This window comes from Emydura macquarii, unplaced genomic scaffold (genome assembly GCF_026122565.2).
Source record: "Emydura macquarii macquarii isolate MOO-44397 ecotype Brisbane River unplaced genomic scaffold, CSIRO-AGI_Emac_v2 contig_915, whole genome shotgun sequence".
Classification (NCBI taxonomy): Eukaryota; Metazoa; Chordata; order Testudines; family Chelidae; genus Emydura; species Emydura macquarii.
Genome location: NW_027131052.1, coordinates 861,880 through 878,155, shown reverse-complemented (window position 1 = coordinate 878,155; position 16,276 = coordinate 861,880). Strand labels below are relative to the sequence as shown.

General features: G+C 70.8%; 1 protein-coding gene across 1 annotated transcript; it reads right to left on the bottom strand.

Annotated features, from left to right (window-relative positions):
• Positions 1 to 202: 202 nt before the first annotated feature.
• Positions 203 to 16,276, bottom strand: TMEM8B (transmembrane protein 8B). Its single transcript, XM_067543578.1, has 13 exons — positions 16,182 to 16,276; positions 10,635 to 10,824; positions 9,457 to 9,664; positions 8,046 to 8,179; positions 7,350 to 7,621; positions 5,411 to 5,754; positions 4,991 to 5,087; positions 4,334 to 4,457; positions 3,082 to 3,224; positions 2,538 to 2,716; positions 2,082 to 2,228; positions 1,130 to 1,246; positions 203 to 812 (listed from the first exon to the last, which is right to left on the bottom strand). The coding sequence occupies exons 1-13, from the start codon at positions 16,237 to 16,239 to the stop codon at positions 477 to 479; spliced, it is 2,349 nt and encodes a 782-aa protein (XP_067399679.1). The 5' UTR covers positions 16,240 to 16,276; the 3' UTR covers positions 203 to 476.

The window sequence follows — 16,276 nt, the reverse complement described above, 5'->3', positions numbered from 1 at the left end:
TAGCCAGCGCTTCCCGTAGGAGCCGGGCAGGCCCAGTCTGCGGCCGTGATACCTGCTTCTTGAGCCAGTTTTCCAGCCCCTCTCCTGCCCTCAGGCCCTGGCACCGCCCCGCCCCCCGTTAGCAGCAGAGCAGCGGGCACCGCCCAGCGTCCACGCGCCCGTGCCCAGCGGAACGGAGCTGCACCGACACCGTGGGCCCAATCCAACGGCGCTGTAATTGTCGTCGCACAGCAGAGCTGCCTGGCCTGCCCCGGGCCCGGGACGGGAGGGGAGCTGCAGCCCCGCGCCCTACGGCAGCCCCACGCAGGGGCGTCCCAGCCCAGCTGCCAGGCGCGGGGAGGCTGAGCCAGTCCCTGGCGAGGTGCTGGGAGCTGTGGGCAGAGAGCGGCTGGTGTCTATGGCCGCTCGCTGTGGGTCCATCCGGTGGCCGGCGGCCCCGGGGCTGCCCCGGCCCTGCCCCAGCACGGCGGGCGGTGTCAGCTGGCACAGATGCTGTTGATGGAGGCGGCGGCCGGGTCCACCAGCCCCAGCTCCTCCTGCTGGTTGATGCAGAGCTGGTACCCGCAGCCCTTGTGGCGCGGCCGGGGGCCCAGGCGCCCGGCGGGCTTGGGGCGCGGGGGCAGCAGGAAGCCCACGCTGCCGGCGATCAGCATGTGCCAGATGCTGTGGATGTAGAAGTAGTTCTCCTCCGTCTCCACGCAGGCGTAGAGCAGCACGGCGGCCCCCGCGATCAGCGCCCCCGGGCACAGGTAGAAGACCCAGCGCTGCCAGGTGGGCGGGTAGCAGTGGCGCCGGCGGATGCTGCGCGCCGTCTGCGGGGGAGAGACGGGCTGAGACGCCGCCGGGCACGGACCCGCCGGGATGGGGCCGGGGGCACGGGGGGGAGGGGGGAGACGCCGCAGGGCAGGAACCCGACGGACGGGGGGCGAGGAGCTGCAGAGCAGGGACCCGAGGGGCTGGGAGGCAGTGGGGGGGCGCCCCAGGGAAAGGGCAGCCGGAGGAGTGACGGCGGGGGAGGGTCACAGCAGAGGGAGCTGGGGGGGGGAGGAAGGGGGCAGGGGACACAGCAGGTGGGGGAAGGCAGCGGAGGGGGCAGAGGGGTGCCCCACCCCTGCCCCAGGGTCCTCACCCAGGCGATGGCCATGATTCCCACGGCGAAGAGGCTCGGCCCCAGGAGGTTCCAGAGCCCGTGGCGATCCAGCTGCAGGGCCATGGCGAGCAGCATGGCGCCCAGCAGGTACAGCACCTGGCGCGGAGAGCAGAGCGGCGGGGTTAGTGGATGGGAGGCGAGCGACACACGATGCTCGGGGCCGGCGGGGCCGCGGTAAAGGCCAGCAGGACGGGCCGAGGGGGCGCGTGCCCCGCAGGGCTGGCGTGGGGGGGATGCTGCAGGGCCGCTGAGAGCCGGGAGCCCAGGGTGGGAATGGCGGGGCCGTGTCTGGAGAGCAGGGCCGGGGCCCGGCTACGAGCAGGGCTCGCACGCACACCGGGCTCCCCGCCAGTGCCCGCAGGGCAGAGCCTGGAGCGGCAGAAGGAGGCCGGGCTGAGCCGTCTGGGTCTCAGGGCTGCGGCTGGGGACAGAGGGAGGAGGAGCGAGAATGGGGGGCTGGGGAGAGCAGGGGTCAGGGCCCCCGGTGCCCCCACCTGGCCTGGGCTCACCCTCGCCTGGCTGAACTAGGCGGGCACAGGCCGCATGGGGCGGGGAGCTCCGCGGCGCTGGCTCAGGGAGGGAACGGGGCGCTGGAGCCCGAGGCTGTCCCGGTGTCCCAGCAGCTGCGCAGCCGGCCCTTGTGGGACCCCCTGGGCCTGGCACCCGGGGGTACCCCCAGCCTGCCAGCAGCAGCACCTCCTCCTCTCCCCTGCCGGGCCGGTCCGTGACCCCCGAAGGGCCCAGGACTGGGGGTGGGGCCAGGCTGGCCCCCATGTGCTGCCCACTCCAGGAGCGTGCACCCCCCCACAGCCTGCGATCCCCTCCCAGCGCTGCCAGCCGTGCCCTGGGCCGTGAGCCGTGCCCGGCCTGCGGAGGGTGGCGGGCGGCTGCCCGTGGAGGGCAGGCGTCCCGTGGCAGGGCCCCCACTCGCCTGCTTGACGGCCGGCTGGAGCCGGGCCATGGCGATGACGGTGACCCAGACGGACATGAGGGAGCCCAGGAAGTCGCAGAACTGCAGCACGTCGTAGTCCATGATGCAGAACACCACGATGCCCGGCTGGTCGCAGGCGTGATAGAACTGGGGAGGGGCCAGCTGGTCAGTGCCCCCTGCCCCCCACTGCCTCCCCTGCCCCCTGCCAGCACCCCGGCGGGGACCCCGCCCCCCATCCCCTGCCCCCAGCCCAGCACAGAGCCGCCCCCATCCCATGTCCAGCCCCCCAGCATGGAGCGACAGGGCCCAGCGGGGCCAGGCCTGCCCGCAGAAGCCCCTCCTGGGGTAGGCAGGAGCCGACCCCCCGTCACCGCCCGCCTGCCCCGCGCTGGAAGCAGGTCTGGAGCTCCCAGCGTGCCCGGCTCTGGCTGCAGCCCACCCCAGCCCCCGACTCACGGTGGAGAAGAACATGGTGAAGACGTAGACGGCGGCTTCCAGCAGGTAGCGGCTGCGCACGGCGATGGCGACGGGCGGCACGAACATGAGGTTGCTGAGGCAGAGCAGCAGCGTGGCCAGCAGCTGGAAGCCGTAGGAGAAGGCCTCGGCACTGTCCGTGCAGCCCCAGCCGCTCCAGCCTGCAGAGAGAGCCCGTCAGGCAGGGCAGGGCTGGGCTGGGCAGCGCCCGGGAGCCGGCAGGGCAGGCGGGGTCCCAGGCGTCAGCCGTCCCGGGGAGGGAGGAGGGAGGCTGCAGGGGCTGGCGACACCTGCCTGACTTGGCAGCCGGGGGCTAGGGACAGGAACTGCCGATCTGGGGGCTCCTGAGGGCAGCGGGGCTGGGGGCTGGCGAACGCTGGGGCAAGGAGCTGCCCCGATGTGGCTCAGTCTGGAGCCGGGGGAGATGGGGGGACACACTGGCCTGGCTTCCAGGAGCTGCCCGGAGGGGGCTTCGCCAGGCGTAACGTGGGTGGGCCCAGTGGAGCCGCCCCCCGCCCCCGCTCACCTGCTCTGCACTCGCAGGCCGCGTACAGGTAGTTGTTGGTGCGCAGCAGCTTGCACTGGCCGTAGGGGCCGCAGTCGTCGATGCAGGGGGACAGGTAGGTCCGCAGATACACCTCCGCCGTCACGTTCACACAGGGCTCGCGCCTGCCGCACACCCGGGGCGTCAGCGCGGGAAAGGGGCCGGCGGCGGGGCCACGGGGGCGCGGGAGGCGTGCGCTGGGGCGCGGCAGGGCACGGCCAGCAAGCTGTCCCCTCACCTGCCCCCGGGCGGGCGTCACTGCGGCTCCCGGCCATGCCACGGACACCGCGCCACGGCACCGCGAGATGCCGGCTCCATCGGTCCCGCGCCGGGCTGGCAGACGTCCCGCCAGCCAGCAGGGACCCGGCCCCCCGCCAACGCCGCCCGGCCACCTTGCTGGGGCGCTGACAGAGCCCGGCCGATGGCCAGACGCCCACCGGGACGGACGGACGGACGGGCGAGGTCACCTCAAGCCCTGCCACGCGCCTGCTGGCCCGTGGTGTCTGACCCGCGTCAGGGCCCGCGCGGACGAGGCTGCGGAGGGCGAGGCCGGGGCTCCCCCAGGCTGGCGCTGTGATGCCCATGGAGCTGCTCTGGGGAAACAAGGAGCCGGCGCGAAGGGGAGCACCTGGGCCAGGAGATGCCCCGCTGGGGGGTAGCAGGGGGAGGCAGGGACAGCTCTGGGACCCTGCACGCAGGACTCCAGCCTTTTCCACAGGACTGTGCGGAGGAGGGGGTGTGGGGGCGGCTGAGGGGAGCCAGCCTGGCACAGCTCCGTCCCCTGCCATGCTGCTGCCAGCTGGGCTTTCCTGTGGCTCAGAGGAGCAGGCTGGGGGTTCAGGCGGCCGGGCAGCGCATCCCCCGGCTCCCAGCCCCCACGGGGAACCACGGGCCCAGCCCAGTGGGCCCAGCTGGCTCAGCCCCGCGCCTGCAGCCCGGGGCCCGCTCGGGGAGAGGGACGGGACACCCCCCGGGAGCCTGGCACCGGACGGGGCACGCTGGTCTGTGACGCTGGCTCCCTTGACCCGTTCAAGTGGGCGGGTGCCCAGGGAGTCCCCAACCACCACCCCGCTGCCAGAGCCGCCCCCCAAACGCTCCCTCCCCACCGGCCAGCCTCCGGGATGAGCCAAGGGGCAGCGGGTCACACCCCAGCCCTCAGCCCCAGCTCACGCCAGCCAGCCGCCCCCGCCTCCCCCGGCCCGTGCCCACCAGGCCCGCGGCGTGGCTCACTTACCCCCGCTCGGTGGCGCAGAGCGAGCGCAGGCTCAGGTACCAGCTGCCCGTCTGGGGGTAGGGGATCCGCAGGCGGGCCACGCTGGCCGTGCTGTTGACAGAGAGCAGAAACCCAGCCAGGGACCCTGCGGGATGGCAAGCGGCCGGTAAGCAGGGCCGGGGCCGGGACTCCCATGTCCTGGGAGCCCCAGAGGGGCCACAGCTTCAACCCTGCCCAGGGACAGGCTGGGCATGGGGGGCACCTGCACTGTGGGGGGGAGAGCCCCCGTCGCCCTGTTTTACTGGTGCGGCTCCCACCCTAGCACTGGCCAGCCCTGCCCCGTGTCACTCGCAGCCGGCCAGGCTCAGGGACCCCCCACTCGGCCCGGCCCGGCCCAGCGGCCCCCCACACGCTGCAGGGCGAGGTGGGGCAGCCCACGCTGCAGATCCAGGGCCCAGCCACGTCAGAGCCGCTCCGGGCTCCCCCCACACAGATTCGGCCGTCGGCTTTCACTGAACCCAAGCGCTGCCAGATCCGTGTCCACACGGGGCTGCCCCAGGGTCCCCCTCGGGCTCCAGCCCCACCCCTGCAGCGCCCCCCGCTGGGCGCCCCGAGAGCCTGGGCCCAGCCTCTGGCGCCAGCAGCCGGCGAGCGCGGAGGGGGCGCGGTGCGGCTCACCTGTCTCACAGGTGATGGACGAGTTGTCTCCGGCCGTCAGCGGGACCTCGTGGCTCAGACACCCAAACACCGTCCCGTTCTCCCCCCGCAGCGACGACTGGAACGGAGCAGCCAAGAGACAGAGCCCAGCTGAGCCCGACACCCCAGCCCTGGCGCTGCCCCCCAACACCCACCCGCATCCCCCCCCAGCCCTGGGCTCCCCCAACCTCCTCTGCCCCGGCACTGCCCCCCAACCCCGACCCGCATCCCCCCCCAGCCCTGGGATCCCCCAACCTCCTCTGCCCCGGCACTGCCCCCCAACCTCAACCCGCTGCCCTCCCAGTCCTGGGCTCCCCACAATCCCCACAGCCCTGGCGCTGCCCCCCACCCCTGAGCTGCCCCTGGCCCCCTGTGGCTGTGGGTCCCCGGCGGGGGGCTCACCACGTTGAGTTTCAGCTCCAGGTTGAGCACCCCCCCGCTGTCCAGCACCGGCAGCAGGTTGACGACGAAGACGGCCGGCCGGTCGGGCGGCACCGAGACGTTGGGCCCGAAGAAGATGTAGAAGTGGACGGAGAAGGTGTCCAGCTCGTTGCGCAGCGTGGGCCGGATGGGCCAGCAGCGCTCGCTGGCGGGCGGCACGGCCGGCGGCTGGGTGCCGTTCGGGGCCCCGGCGGGGGGGCTCTGCCCCAGGGACACGCTGACCAAGGCACCGAAGGACTGAGGCATGTTCATGGCGGCGCCGGGGGGCAGGGCAGGCGCCCGCGCCTGGCCGGGCCTGGAGCAGTCTGCAGGGGCGAGACCAGCACCGTCAGCGGGCTGCCCGTGCTGCCCTCCCCAGTACACGCCCCTCGGCCCCCGTCCCCATCCCGCCCCTGCCCCCGGGCGGGTCCTTCTACTCCCGGAGAGTCCCAGGAGTGACCATCCAGCCCCCGCGGCTCCCCCCAGCATTGCCCAGGCCAGGGCCTGGCTCCCCAATAATCCCTGGAGCTGATCCCACGGAAACCAGCCAACCTGGATTCAAACACGGCTAGTCCTGGCGCATCCACCACAGCCCTTGGGAAGTGGCTCCAGTGGTTAACCCCTGGGAGGGCTCTGCCTGAGGGGTGGCAGCTGGGAGGGGGCTGCGTGTGCCGCCAGGATGCCCGTGTGTCAGGCACTGTGGCGAAGTGGGCATTTTTTGCAATATGTTTATGATTCTTGTGCGTGCCTCAGTTTCCCCTACCCTTTGCATGGCTGCCCCGTGAAGGGGAAGGATTAAGTTTGCTCTTGGGGGGCAGGCTAAGAGGCGGGGGGGGGGGTGGGGGGCACCTGGCTGGCTGAGCCGGATGGGTCAGTAAAAGGACTGGCCGAGGCAGGCCCCATCTCAGTGGAGGATCCCTGCCGCCAGCGGAGCGCCAAGTCCCCGGTACCCCTCGTGCCCGCCTCGCCGCAGGGACGCGGAGCCAGAGCCCAGCTGGGAATGAGGGGCCGGAGGCGGGAGACGAGCAGGTGACTGGGGGCTCTGGAAAGAGCTTGGGCCTCTCCCCGGGGACCGAGTGCGGAAGGTCAGAGGCACACGGAGCCTGAACACAGGCTCACGCCGGCCCGGCGGGCGCATTGCTCCGGGCTCACCCGGACGGACGATGCTTCAGGGCTGTGAGGGGCTGGGCCAGCGACCGACAGCCCCGCCGGGTGCGAGAGCGCCGTGCGTGTGGCGCTGCGGACACCGGCCGGGCGCGCTGGTCCCGGCAGAGGGGCCACGTCTGCCCCAGAGACCGGCTCGGTCGCACTCGCTGGGCCGGGCTGCGGGTGTGAAGCGGGAGGGCTGGAGTCCGGGGGCTCCATCTCCGAGGCGACTGAGCTGGGGGCCTCCCCGGAGGAAGAGCGAGACCCGCAGGGGGCCTGGGACACTCCAGAGCCGGGGGTGTACCCTGAACCTGACCTGAGCGGCTGCCAGAGCCCCGCTGCTCGGCCTCCAGCCTGCCCCCAGCAGCCAGTCGCCCCCACGGGTCGCACCCACGCCAGGAGCCAGCCAACGCGCCTGCCACACGGGCCGGCCGGTGCCGAGATGGGGGCAGGGGAGGGGGCCCGGAGACACTGGTTCTGCTGCCAGCACAGACAGGGCCTGGCACTGCCCGCAGGCGGTCCCAGAGAGACCGATGCCCAGCCCACATCCAGGGCGGCTGCCATCGGACCCAGGCGTCCTGGCTGTCAGCACGCCGCCCATTACCCCCACAAGAGCCTCCTAGAACCCAGGTCCAGACGGGGCCATCTGTGCACAGGCCCCCCCCTCACCCCCGTTCTCCAGTGGGAGCCACGCAGGGTGGGGCGCTGGGGTCTGGGGTGTTACATGTCAGCCTGGGGCACCCGCCAGCCGCCCGCGGGCCAGCCCGGCTCTCACCTGTCAGCTGCACGGCGAGCTGGAAGTGGATGGTGCCCGGCACGTCCAGGGCCTTCTCCAGCAGCACGTAGTACCACTGCTGCCAGAAGGGCAGCTCCAGCGCCAGCTGGCAGGGCGCCCGCTCCCGGCAGTCCAGCGCGGTGGAGTTCTGCAGCGGGGGCGCCTTGGCCCGCACCCGGAGCCAGAGCGGGCAGCCCGTCGCGCTGCGGTTCCAGCCCCGGCAGCCCCGCACCTGCAGCAGCACCCGCGAGGTGTGGCTGGGCACGAACACCCTGCGGGGGGGGAACGTCAGCCCAGCGGGGACCCCCGGGGGCGCCAGGCTCAGCTATCGGACCAGGCAGGAAGTGGGGGTACCCCCTGCCCACGAGGGGCCCCCGGTCCCAACCCCAAGCAGGGAGCTCGTCCTCACCCCCGGGCAGCGCCCCCCCGGCACAGAGCTGTGCCCCCCCCCCAGGCAGGGTGCACCCCCGGCACAGAGCTGTGCCCCCCCGGGCAGTGACCCCCCGGCACAGAGCAGTGCCCCCCTGGGTAGTGACCCCCCAGCACAGAGCAGTGCCCCCCCCGGCAGGGTGCACCCCCGGCACAGAGCTGTGCCCCCCCGGGTAGTGACCCCCCAGCACAGAGCTGTGCCCCCCCCGGCAGGGTGCACCCCCGGCACAGAGCTGTGCCCCCCCCAGCAGGGAGCCCCGCACTGACTTGTAGAGGCTGGAGCGGTTGTGGGGCGCGAGGCTGTGGGCGCTGAGGTAGCCGGGGTACAGCACAGCGATGCCCACGAGGCGCTGCACGATGAGCTGGGGCTGGAAGAGGTACTGGCACTCGTCGTACAGACCCTGCGGGGTGGGGGCAGTCAGAGGGGGCCAGGCACTGAGCCCCTCCCCCACCCCGGCCTCCGCACCCCCCGACACAGGCACCGAACAACTCCCCACCAGCCGCCCCCCCGCCCTCTCAGCCAGACCTCGGCCCCGGGAGCCCCCCCCCCCCCCCCCCCGTCAGAGCCACACCCCGACACTGCGCCACCCAGCATGGGCAGACGGGGCCGGTGCTCCGGGGGGGGGGCCTGGCTAGTCTTAGCTGGGCTCCAGGGACGCCAGCAACCACCAAGTGCCCTCAGAGCAACCTGGCCCTCCCCCGTGTCTCTCGGGGACCCCCCAGCCCCTCACACGGGGCCAGGAGCAGGGATGGGCCTGCTGGTCCCCGGCTTCCAGGGGCCCAGAGCCAGACGGGCTGCCAGGGTGGGGGGCCCAGCACCCGCCTCCTCCCCTGCCAGCCGGCCTCACACAGGCCATGCTTCCGGGCTGCCCGTGGCCCGTCCCTTTCCCGGAGCCAGCTGCCTTCTCTGGAGACCAGCTGTGCCGGGGGGGGGGGGGGGACCCCAGCCGGGGCTGGGAAGGGATTCCCTGCCCCAATTCCCCAATGCAGTTGCCGCAGGCTACCCCAGCCCACCTGTCCCCTGCTGGGCTCCAGCTCCCGGAGCCCCTCTGCCAGCTCCCTGCCCCCCTGGGGTCCCCAGCAGCGGGGTGCCCCGATCGGGACAGGAGGCTCCTGGATTTGCACCTGGCCCTGTTTCCCCAGCAGCTCCGCTGCTCCCCACAACCTCTGTGACCTTACGGGGCCGCGTCGCAGAGCGGGGGGCTGGCCCCGGCCACCACAATCCCAGCACAGCGCTCCTCCGCCAGCCAGCTCCCAGCCGCCCTTCGGGGCCTCTGCCGCAGAGAACGTGGGGAGCCCCGACACAGCAACGGGGACCCTCTGCCCCTCCCCTGACACAGCCATGGGGACCCCTCTGCCCCTCCCCCGACACAGCAACGGGGACCCCTCTGCCCCTCCCCCGACACAGCCATAGGGACCCCTCTGCCCCTCCCCCGACACAGCAACGGGGACCCCTCTGCCCCTCCCCCGACACAGCCATGGGGACCCTCTGCCCCTCCCCCAACAGCCATGGGGACCCCCCCTTTAGGGAACACTGGGAGCTGCTGTGCTCTTTTGCACCCCCCTAGCTGCGGGGGGAGAGGTCCGTGTGGGGCCCGGCTCAGCGTGGGGCAGCTCTGAGCGCCCGCAGGGCAGCGGCTCGTCCCCGTTAGCTTCCCCTGCGCTGCCGGCCCCTCACCTTGACCGAAATCTTGCCCGCCTCCTTGGGCAGGTGGGCGGCCAGGAACCAGTCTCCGGGCAGCGGGCTGGTGATATTGAAGACCCCGGTCGTGCGGTTTGGCAGGCTCCAGGTGAGGGTCAGGGCGAAGGAGCCGGGCACGGCTGTGTCCCTGGGGAAGTGGGTGCCGAGCGGGGCGATGACGGAGGGCGCCCCGGGGCGGAAATACCTGCCGGGCAGAGAGCGCGTCAGAGGGCAGAGGTAATGCCCGGTGCCCAGGAGAGCAGCTAGCGCCTGGCGTCCAGCCCTGAGAGGCCTGACTTTATTTCCCATGCAGCCATTTCTTCCCCAGACGTCTACGTGCGGCCCGTCGAATCTCTTCCTGCGTTAAACAAACCGGAGAACACAAGCACGGCCGTGGGGGGGTCGGACCAATGGTCCATGCAGCCGGGACCCCGTCTGGGACTGGCCGGGGCCAGGTGCTTCGGGGGGAGAACAGAGCAGCCAATTATCACGTGCCCCATCCCTGGCTGCCGGGCCCAGCTCCTGGCAGACAGAGGCGTGGGGACACCCACAGCAGGGGGCTGGGACCGCAGCCGTCTTGGGCCTGTCCTCCAGGAACGTCGCTCAGTCACTCTTGAACCCGTTACTCTGTGGCCTGCGCCCCCCCGACAGCGAGTGCCGTGGGGTGGATGTGCGCTGGGGAGGAGTGTTTGCGCCTGTGCATTGCATTGGGTGACCCCTGGTTTGTGCGTCCCGTGAAGGGGCGAATGAGAGGTCCCGATTCCCCAGCGACGTCCTACACCTGTCCCCGGCCCGGCTCTGGTTCTGTGCGAGGCGAGTGTGATCTGAGGTGCGCCGCTTGCGGGGAGCAGCAAATCTGGGACTTCGGGTCACCCCGGGGAACGCTCGGAGGCTCAGGGGTTGGAAGGAGACAGACAGTGTGGCCTGTGCGGGCAGAGGGGAGGGGTGTGTTGCCCGCGGCAGGCAGAGTTGGGGGGCTGGCCCCCAGCAGGCCCAGACAAGGCTCCCTCGGGCTAAGGGCAGGGGGCCACGAGGGGCCTCGAAGCCCTGGTCATCCCGGGGAAGCCACGTCTCCCCAGAAGGGGGCTAGCATTGCACGGCAGCCCCCAGGTGCCAGCCCAGCCCCAGAGGACTCCGGGCACCTGGCCTGGCCCCAGCCCCAGGGCGGCACTCACACGGTGACGCTACGGTCCGGGCACCGGTCCCCGAAGGTGCCCCCCTGCTCCTTGAAGGTGATGAGGTTCCAGACGGCGACGCCGGTGTCCTCGGGGATATGGAAGTGGAAGAGCTCGATGCTGGCGAAGGAGCGGAAGGGGCTCAGCTTGCGCGGCGTGCGGGTGAAGTAATCCGTCACAAAGAGCCCGTCTGCAAGAGACGCCGAGAGGGTCACACGGGGCAGCAGAAGACAGAGGGGGCCACGAGCCAGAGTGGGGCAGGCAGGAGGGGGCAGGGCCGGCTCAGCCACAGGCCCATCTCGCCTGGTCTCCTGGCTCCAACAGGGCCCAGTGCCAGCTGCCCCGGCGGGAGGGGCAGGAAAGCCCCTGGTGCCCAGTTGTGGCATGACCTGCCCACGGGGAGGTCCCCCGTCCCCCTCAGCTGGGGCTGGCCCATTCCCAAGATGAGGGAGGGTCACGTCCGTCCTGTTCTCCTCCTCTCGGGTGCGACCGGCTGGCCTCCTGCTCCTTGCCCGAGTCCTGCTGAGCTGGAGGCTGCAGCACCTTGTGGCAGTGAGTTCCGAAGGCCGATTGTGCACCACCTGCAGAAAGCTTTTCCGTTGCCCGTGTGAATTCACCGCCCTTCGGGCCCTGGCACTCCCCTGCCCCGCTGTCAGGAGGGAGGGTGAAGGGCGGCCCCAGGCTCCCGTCTCTAACTTGCCGTTTGTCTCTGTCACATCCCAGCTCTGATTCCTCCCAGGAGTTCCAGACACTGCAGCTGGCGGGGAGGGGGTTTCTCCGGGCCCCAGTCACGCCTGTCGCCTGCCTCTGAGCCCCTTGAGTTACCGGCCTCCTTCCTGAGAGAGGGGCTGCGCTTCCCCAGGCCCGGGGACGTCCCTGGGACTCTATCAGCGCTAGAACCCCCCCAGAACTCCCCTCCCGCCCCGTGAGCTCCCCCAGCATCACTCATTCCCTGTCCCTTGCCCAGCTGCTGTCTGATGCCCTGTCCTGCCCCATTATCTCTGCCCAGCAATCCTGCCCCCCCGGCCAGGACACACGGCCCCACCCCCGCACAGACTGGCTTAGGGGCTCAGCGCTGACACGCATTTGGAAAGCCCAGGTCTGCAGAATCAGTGAGGTTTCTGTCCCCCCCCGCCCCGGGCAGGGCTTGCTGGGGGCTCGGTGCTGGCCGGACCCCAGCCCCCTCTGTCTGGCCGCTCCTTCCAGCAGCAATTCGCAAGCTCCCGGTTCTGCCCGCCTCTGGGTCGCCCTTGGGCGATGCTTGTCCGTGCACCCTGGGACTGACCCCACGACTGATGCACCCCTTCTCTCTCCAGTACCCCCCAGTATGATCCCATGCCGGCAGGGATGAGGGAGGGGCCAGGGCAAGCCAGGCATGGAGCCCAGACCGCCGGCGGGTGGGCAGCACTGACTGCACGGGGCATGGCAGCTGCAGCCAGGGCAAGTGCTGGTGGGACAGGCACCAAACCCGTCTGTGCCCCTGCATGGATGCAGGGCTGCTCCTCTGAGCCAGGCCAGAATTGTGACAGCCACTGCAACAGCTCTGGCACCAGATGCAGAGGAAGGGGACACATGCACGCCATGCGCCCTGTGCCACGCAAAACCGTGCATGCCATGCGCCCTGTGCCACGCAAAACCGTGCATGCCATGCGCCCTGTGCCACGCCAGGCCATGCATGCCATGCGCCCTGTGCCACGCCAGGCCGTGCATGCCATGCGCCCTGTGCCACGCCGGGCCGTGCATGCCATGCGCTCTGTGCCATGCTGAACCATGCATGCCATGCGCTCTGTGCCACGCCGGGCGGTGCATGCCATGCGCCCTGTGCCACACTGGGATGTGCATGCCATGTGCCCTGTGCCACGCTGAACCATGCATGCCATCCAGGCACGCAGAGCCACCCTGGCCTGTGTTGTGCCAAGGAGGCCAAGCTCCCGATGGCTGGGGTGAGGTGAGTTTGGTACGAAGCGCCCGTTCCCAGTGGCCTGCCTGCTCCATGCAGCAAACGGACACAGCAGCGCTGCCGTCCCCCCAGCACCAGTCGGCTGGTACCGCCCGGGATCTGCTCGGGGTGAGACATGCCCCCCGGCCACTCGTTCCTCCCCTGCTGGGTTCTGCAGGCAGCACCCCTCCCCAGCGCAGGAGGATGCTCCTTTGGACATTTCAGTGGCAGCTGGTGGCGTCTGCTCCCGGGGCGCAACGCTCATGTGCCAGCGACGCCTGGGCCTCGTGCTGGGCCCCCGCAAGGCCGATTCTGCCCCACGGTCCTGTTCAAAAGGCAGCCTCGTCCTTACTAAGGGCCGGCCATGGGGAGCACATGCTGCCAGGTACCCACGGGACCTCTGCCCCAGGGCAGGAGCCCTCTGTGACCGCTACGCGCCATCCGCTGTGCCGGCAGAGCTGCCCTCTGCGCCAGGCTGCAGCTGCCCGGTACACACCAGACACTCCCGCTATGCCATGCCAGGGACCGGCTGCTCCCACCGGCTCCGGCTGGCCCAGGGACAAGCTCTGCCAGTGCCTGCCCTGGGTGGTGGGTGTGGGCGTGCAGGCCTGCTCAGGGCCCGGGCAAGCAGAGAGGAGCCGAGGCCGTTATAACATGTAAGCAGAGCTCCAGGGAGGCCCCTCACCGCCCCGCCCATCCAGAGCCACCGATGGCCCGGGGCAGGGCGAGGGACTAGCTCAGGGCAAACCGCACCGGCCACGTTCTCTCGAAGGGGCGGGTGAGACAAAGGCAGTCCCAGAGGAGCCGGGACACACGCCAGGTGGGAGCCGGTCTCTCCAGTCACCCCGTCTCTGCAGTGCCCCTGGCTGGGCTTCGCCGGCTCAGCTGCCCTGTGGCTGGGGGACCAGTTCTCTAGCACGCCCAGGATGCAGCTCTCGCTTCAGCCAGGACAAAGGCTCTGCGGTGCCTGCATGGAGCCTGACCCTCGGCTAGCCGCTCTCCTGCCCAGCCGTGCATGATGCTGCCTGGGGAGCAGGCGTTGCTTGTCTCATGCTGTCGGCCTGGGGGAGGCAGGGTGTGGGCTGGGTTTGCCAGGGCCCTGGCAGCTACCAGGAGCAAAGCAGGAGGCTGGTGATGGGAGCTGAGCTGAGCTGGTGGGATGGATCTGGTCACAACAGCTGGGACGATAGCGTCAAAACGTTCCTCCCTGGGAGCTCTCCACGCAAACCCCAGCTCTCCGTGCGCAGGCTTGTGTGTTCAAGGGCTCCAGAGAAGACAAAGAGGCGATGCATGAATTATAGCCTCCCTCAGCCCTCCCCAGCAAAGGGCAAATGCAGCCGGAGCCAGTCCTGGGCGGGTAGCTGGCAGCTGCGCAGGGAACTGGGGCCTGGCACTGGGGCTGTCACCTGGGCATCTGCTCAGCACAATTCATCTCCAAGGAAGCAGGATGGACAGAACAATGGCTAGACAGCGAGCCCACCATGCCCTCTGTGTGTGTCTGTGTGTGTCTGTGTGTGCACAGGGGGGTGCACGTGGGGAGTTCATGCATGTGTAGAGGTGTGCATACATGTGTGTGCATGAGTGTGTGCATGTGAGGGTGTGTATGCATGTGTGTGTGCACATTTGGGGGTGTGTGCATATGTAGATATGTGTGTGTGCATGTGCCCATGTTGGGGTGGGTGTATGCATGTATGCACATATGTGTGTGCACGTGTGGGGAGGTGTGCATGCCTGTGTCGATACATGTGTGCACGTGTGTGTATGTGCATGTGGAGGCTGCACGTGTGTGTGTACATGTGGGGGGTGCCTATGTAGATGTGGGTGTGCATGTGGGGGGTGCACGTATGTGTGTACACATGTGGGGCGTTTGTACGCCTGTGTAGATGTGTATGTGCATGTGAGTGTGAGTGTGTGCACATGCGTGTGCAGGCACAGCCAGCTATACCCCAGCGTTCCTGCATCTCCGCCTGTAGCACGGCTGCAGGTCTCGCTGCCCGCACTGCACCCCAGCACAGGTGCTAGCCAGCTCAGCTGTAACAGGCGGGAGCACGTCCAATCTCCCCTCGCCTCCCCTATGGAAACTGGCTCCGGACTTGCCCCAGGCCACCAGCTGTGCATGAGTCGCGTGCCGGGGGCGCTGACGGCGATATCTCTCCATCCACCCCGCGGAGGAGCCCAGCTCTGGCTGTGCTCAGCGAGCCCACATGGCCAGGCAGGGCGACCCCGCCACCCTGAGTCTCATCTGCCCCACTCAGGGCTGGCCGAGGGGCTGAAGCCGGCCCCAGACACCGAGGCTGGAGTCCCTGAGGAGGAGGCGCAGACAGAGGCAACGGACGGACAGACAGCACCGTGCAGAGCCGCCCCCATGCCCTGCATCCCCCTCGCTGGGGGCGGGGCAGTGCCCCATGGCAGCTGGCTGGGCTGCCCTGCAGCTGGGTGTCCTGGGCCAGGCAGGGACTTGGCGACCAGCAGGGCCGGGAGCTGGGCTCCGGCACGGCCCGGGGGGTGGCGTGGGGCGCTGCAGGCGGCTGGGGGTGGCCGGCCGTGCGGGGATGACACAAGGTCTGAGCGGCAGAGGGTGGCATGGCGTGTGCTGGGCGTGCTGGGGAGCACAACGGGGGGTGCGCTGGGAGGGGGGAAGGGGCGTGTGCTGGGCGTGCTGGGGAGCACAACGGGGGGTCACCGGGATGGGGGAAGGGAGAGGGCAGAGCCCAGGCCCCCCCGCCTTGGGGAGCGATTGCGTTGGTGCCCACGAGTGAGTCGGGCTGTGAGGAGCTGCTCTGCAACCACTGTGCCCAGCACCATCACCGCCGCACCCACCAGCAGCCCCGGCGGTGCCCAGCACGGCCGCCTCCCAGCGCGGGGACGTCACGGGGATCGGCCTCGGGGCACGGACAGCTCCCCCCAGAACCCCTGGTTCCACCAACCCCCCCCCCCCCCAGCTCTCCCCAGGATCAGCACCGGGGCACGGACAGCTCCCCCCACCCAGCACCCTCAGCTCCGGGATCAGCACCGGGGCATGGACAGCTCCCCCCACCCCCCACCGGGTATCAGCACCGGGGCACGGACAGCTCCCACCCAGCCCCCCCGGCTCCCCCCAACCCCTGGATCAGCACCAGGGCACGGATAGCTCCCCGCGGGTATCAGCACCGGGGCACGGACAGCTTCCCCCCCCGACCCCCCCCGGTATCAGCACCGGTGCACGCACAGCCCCCCCAGCACCCCCGGTTCCCCCAGCCCCCCACCCCAGCTCCTCCCCCCCCCGGGTATCAGCACCGGTGCACGCACAGCTCCCCCCCCAGCACCCCCGGTTCCCCCAGCCCCCCCACCCCAGCTCCCCCCCCCCCAAATCAGCACCGGTGCACGGACAGCTCCCCCCAACCCCCCCAGTTCCTCCCCCCGGGTATCAGCACCGGTGCACGCACAGCTCCCCCCCCAGCACCCCCGGTTCCCCCAGCCCCCCCACCCCCCGGAATCAGCACCGGTGCACGGACAGCTCCCACCCAGCCCCCCAGCTCCCCCCAACCCCCCCAGTTCCTCCCCCCGGGTATCAGCACCGGGGCACGCACAGCCCCCCCCGGCCGCCCCGCCCCCAGGCCCGCACTCACCGGCCGGCGGCCCCGCGCCGAGCAGCAGCAGCAGCAGCAGCAGCCGCCGCCGGGCCATGCTCCGGGCCCTGCTCCCCGCCGCGCGCCCCGCACCA

Coding starts and splice junctions, on each gene's coding strand:
- TMEM8B (XM_067543578.1), bottom strand. CDS start 16,239: ATGGCCCGGCGGCGGCTGCTGCTGCTGCTGCTGCTGCTCGGCGCGGGG. Junction 2,229..2,537: donor TCACCATGTTCTTCTCCACC/GTGAGTCGGGGG, acceptor GCCCCTCCCCAG/TTCTATCACGCCTGCGACCA. Junction 813..1,129: donor GAATCATGGCCATCGCCTGG/GTGAGGACCCTG, acceptor TCTCCCCCGCAG/ACGGCGCGCAGCATCCGCCG.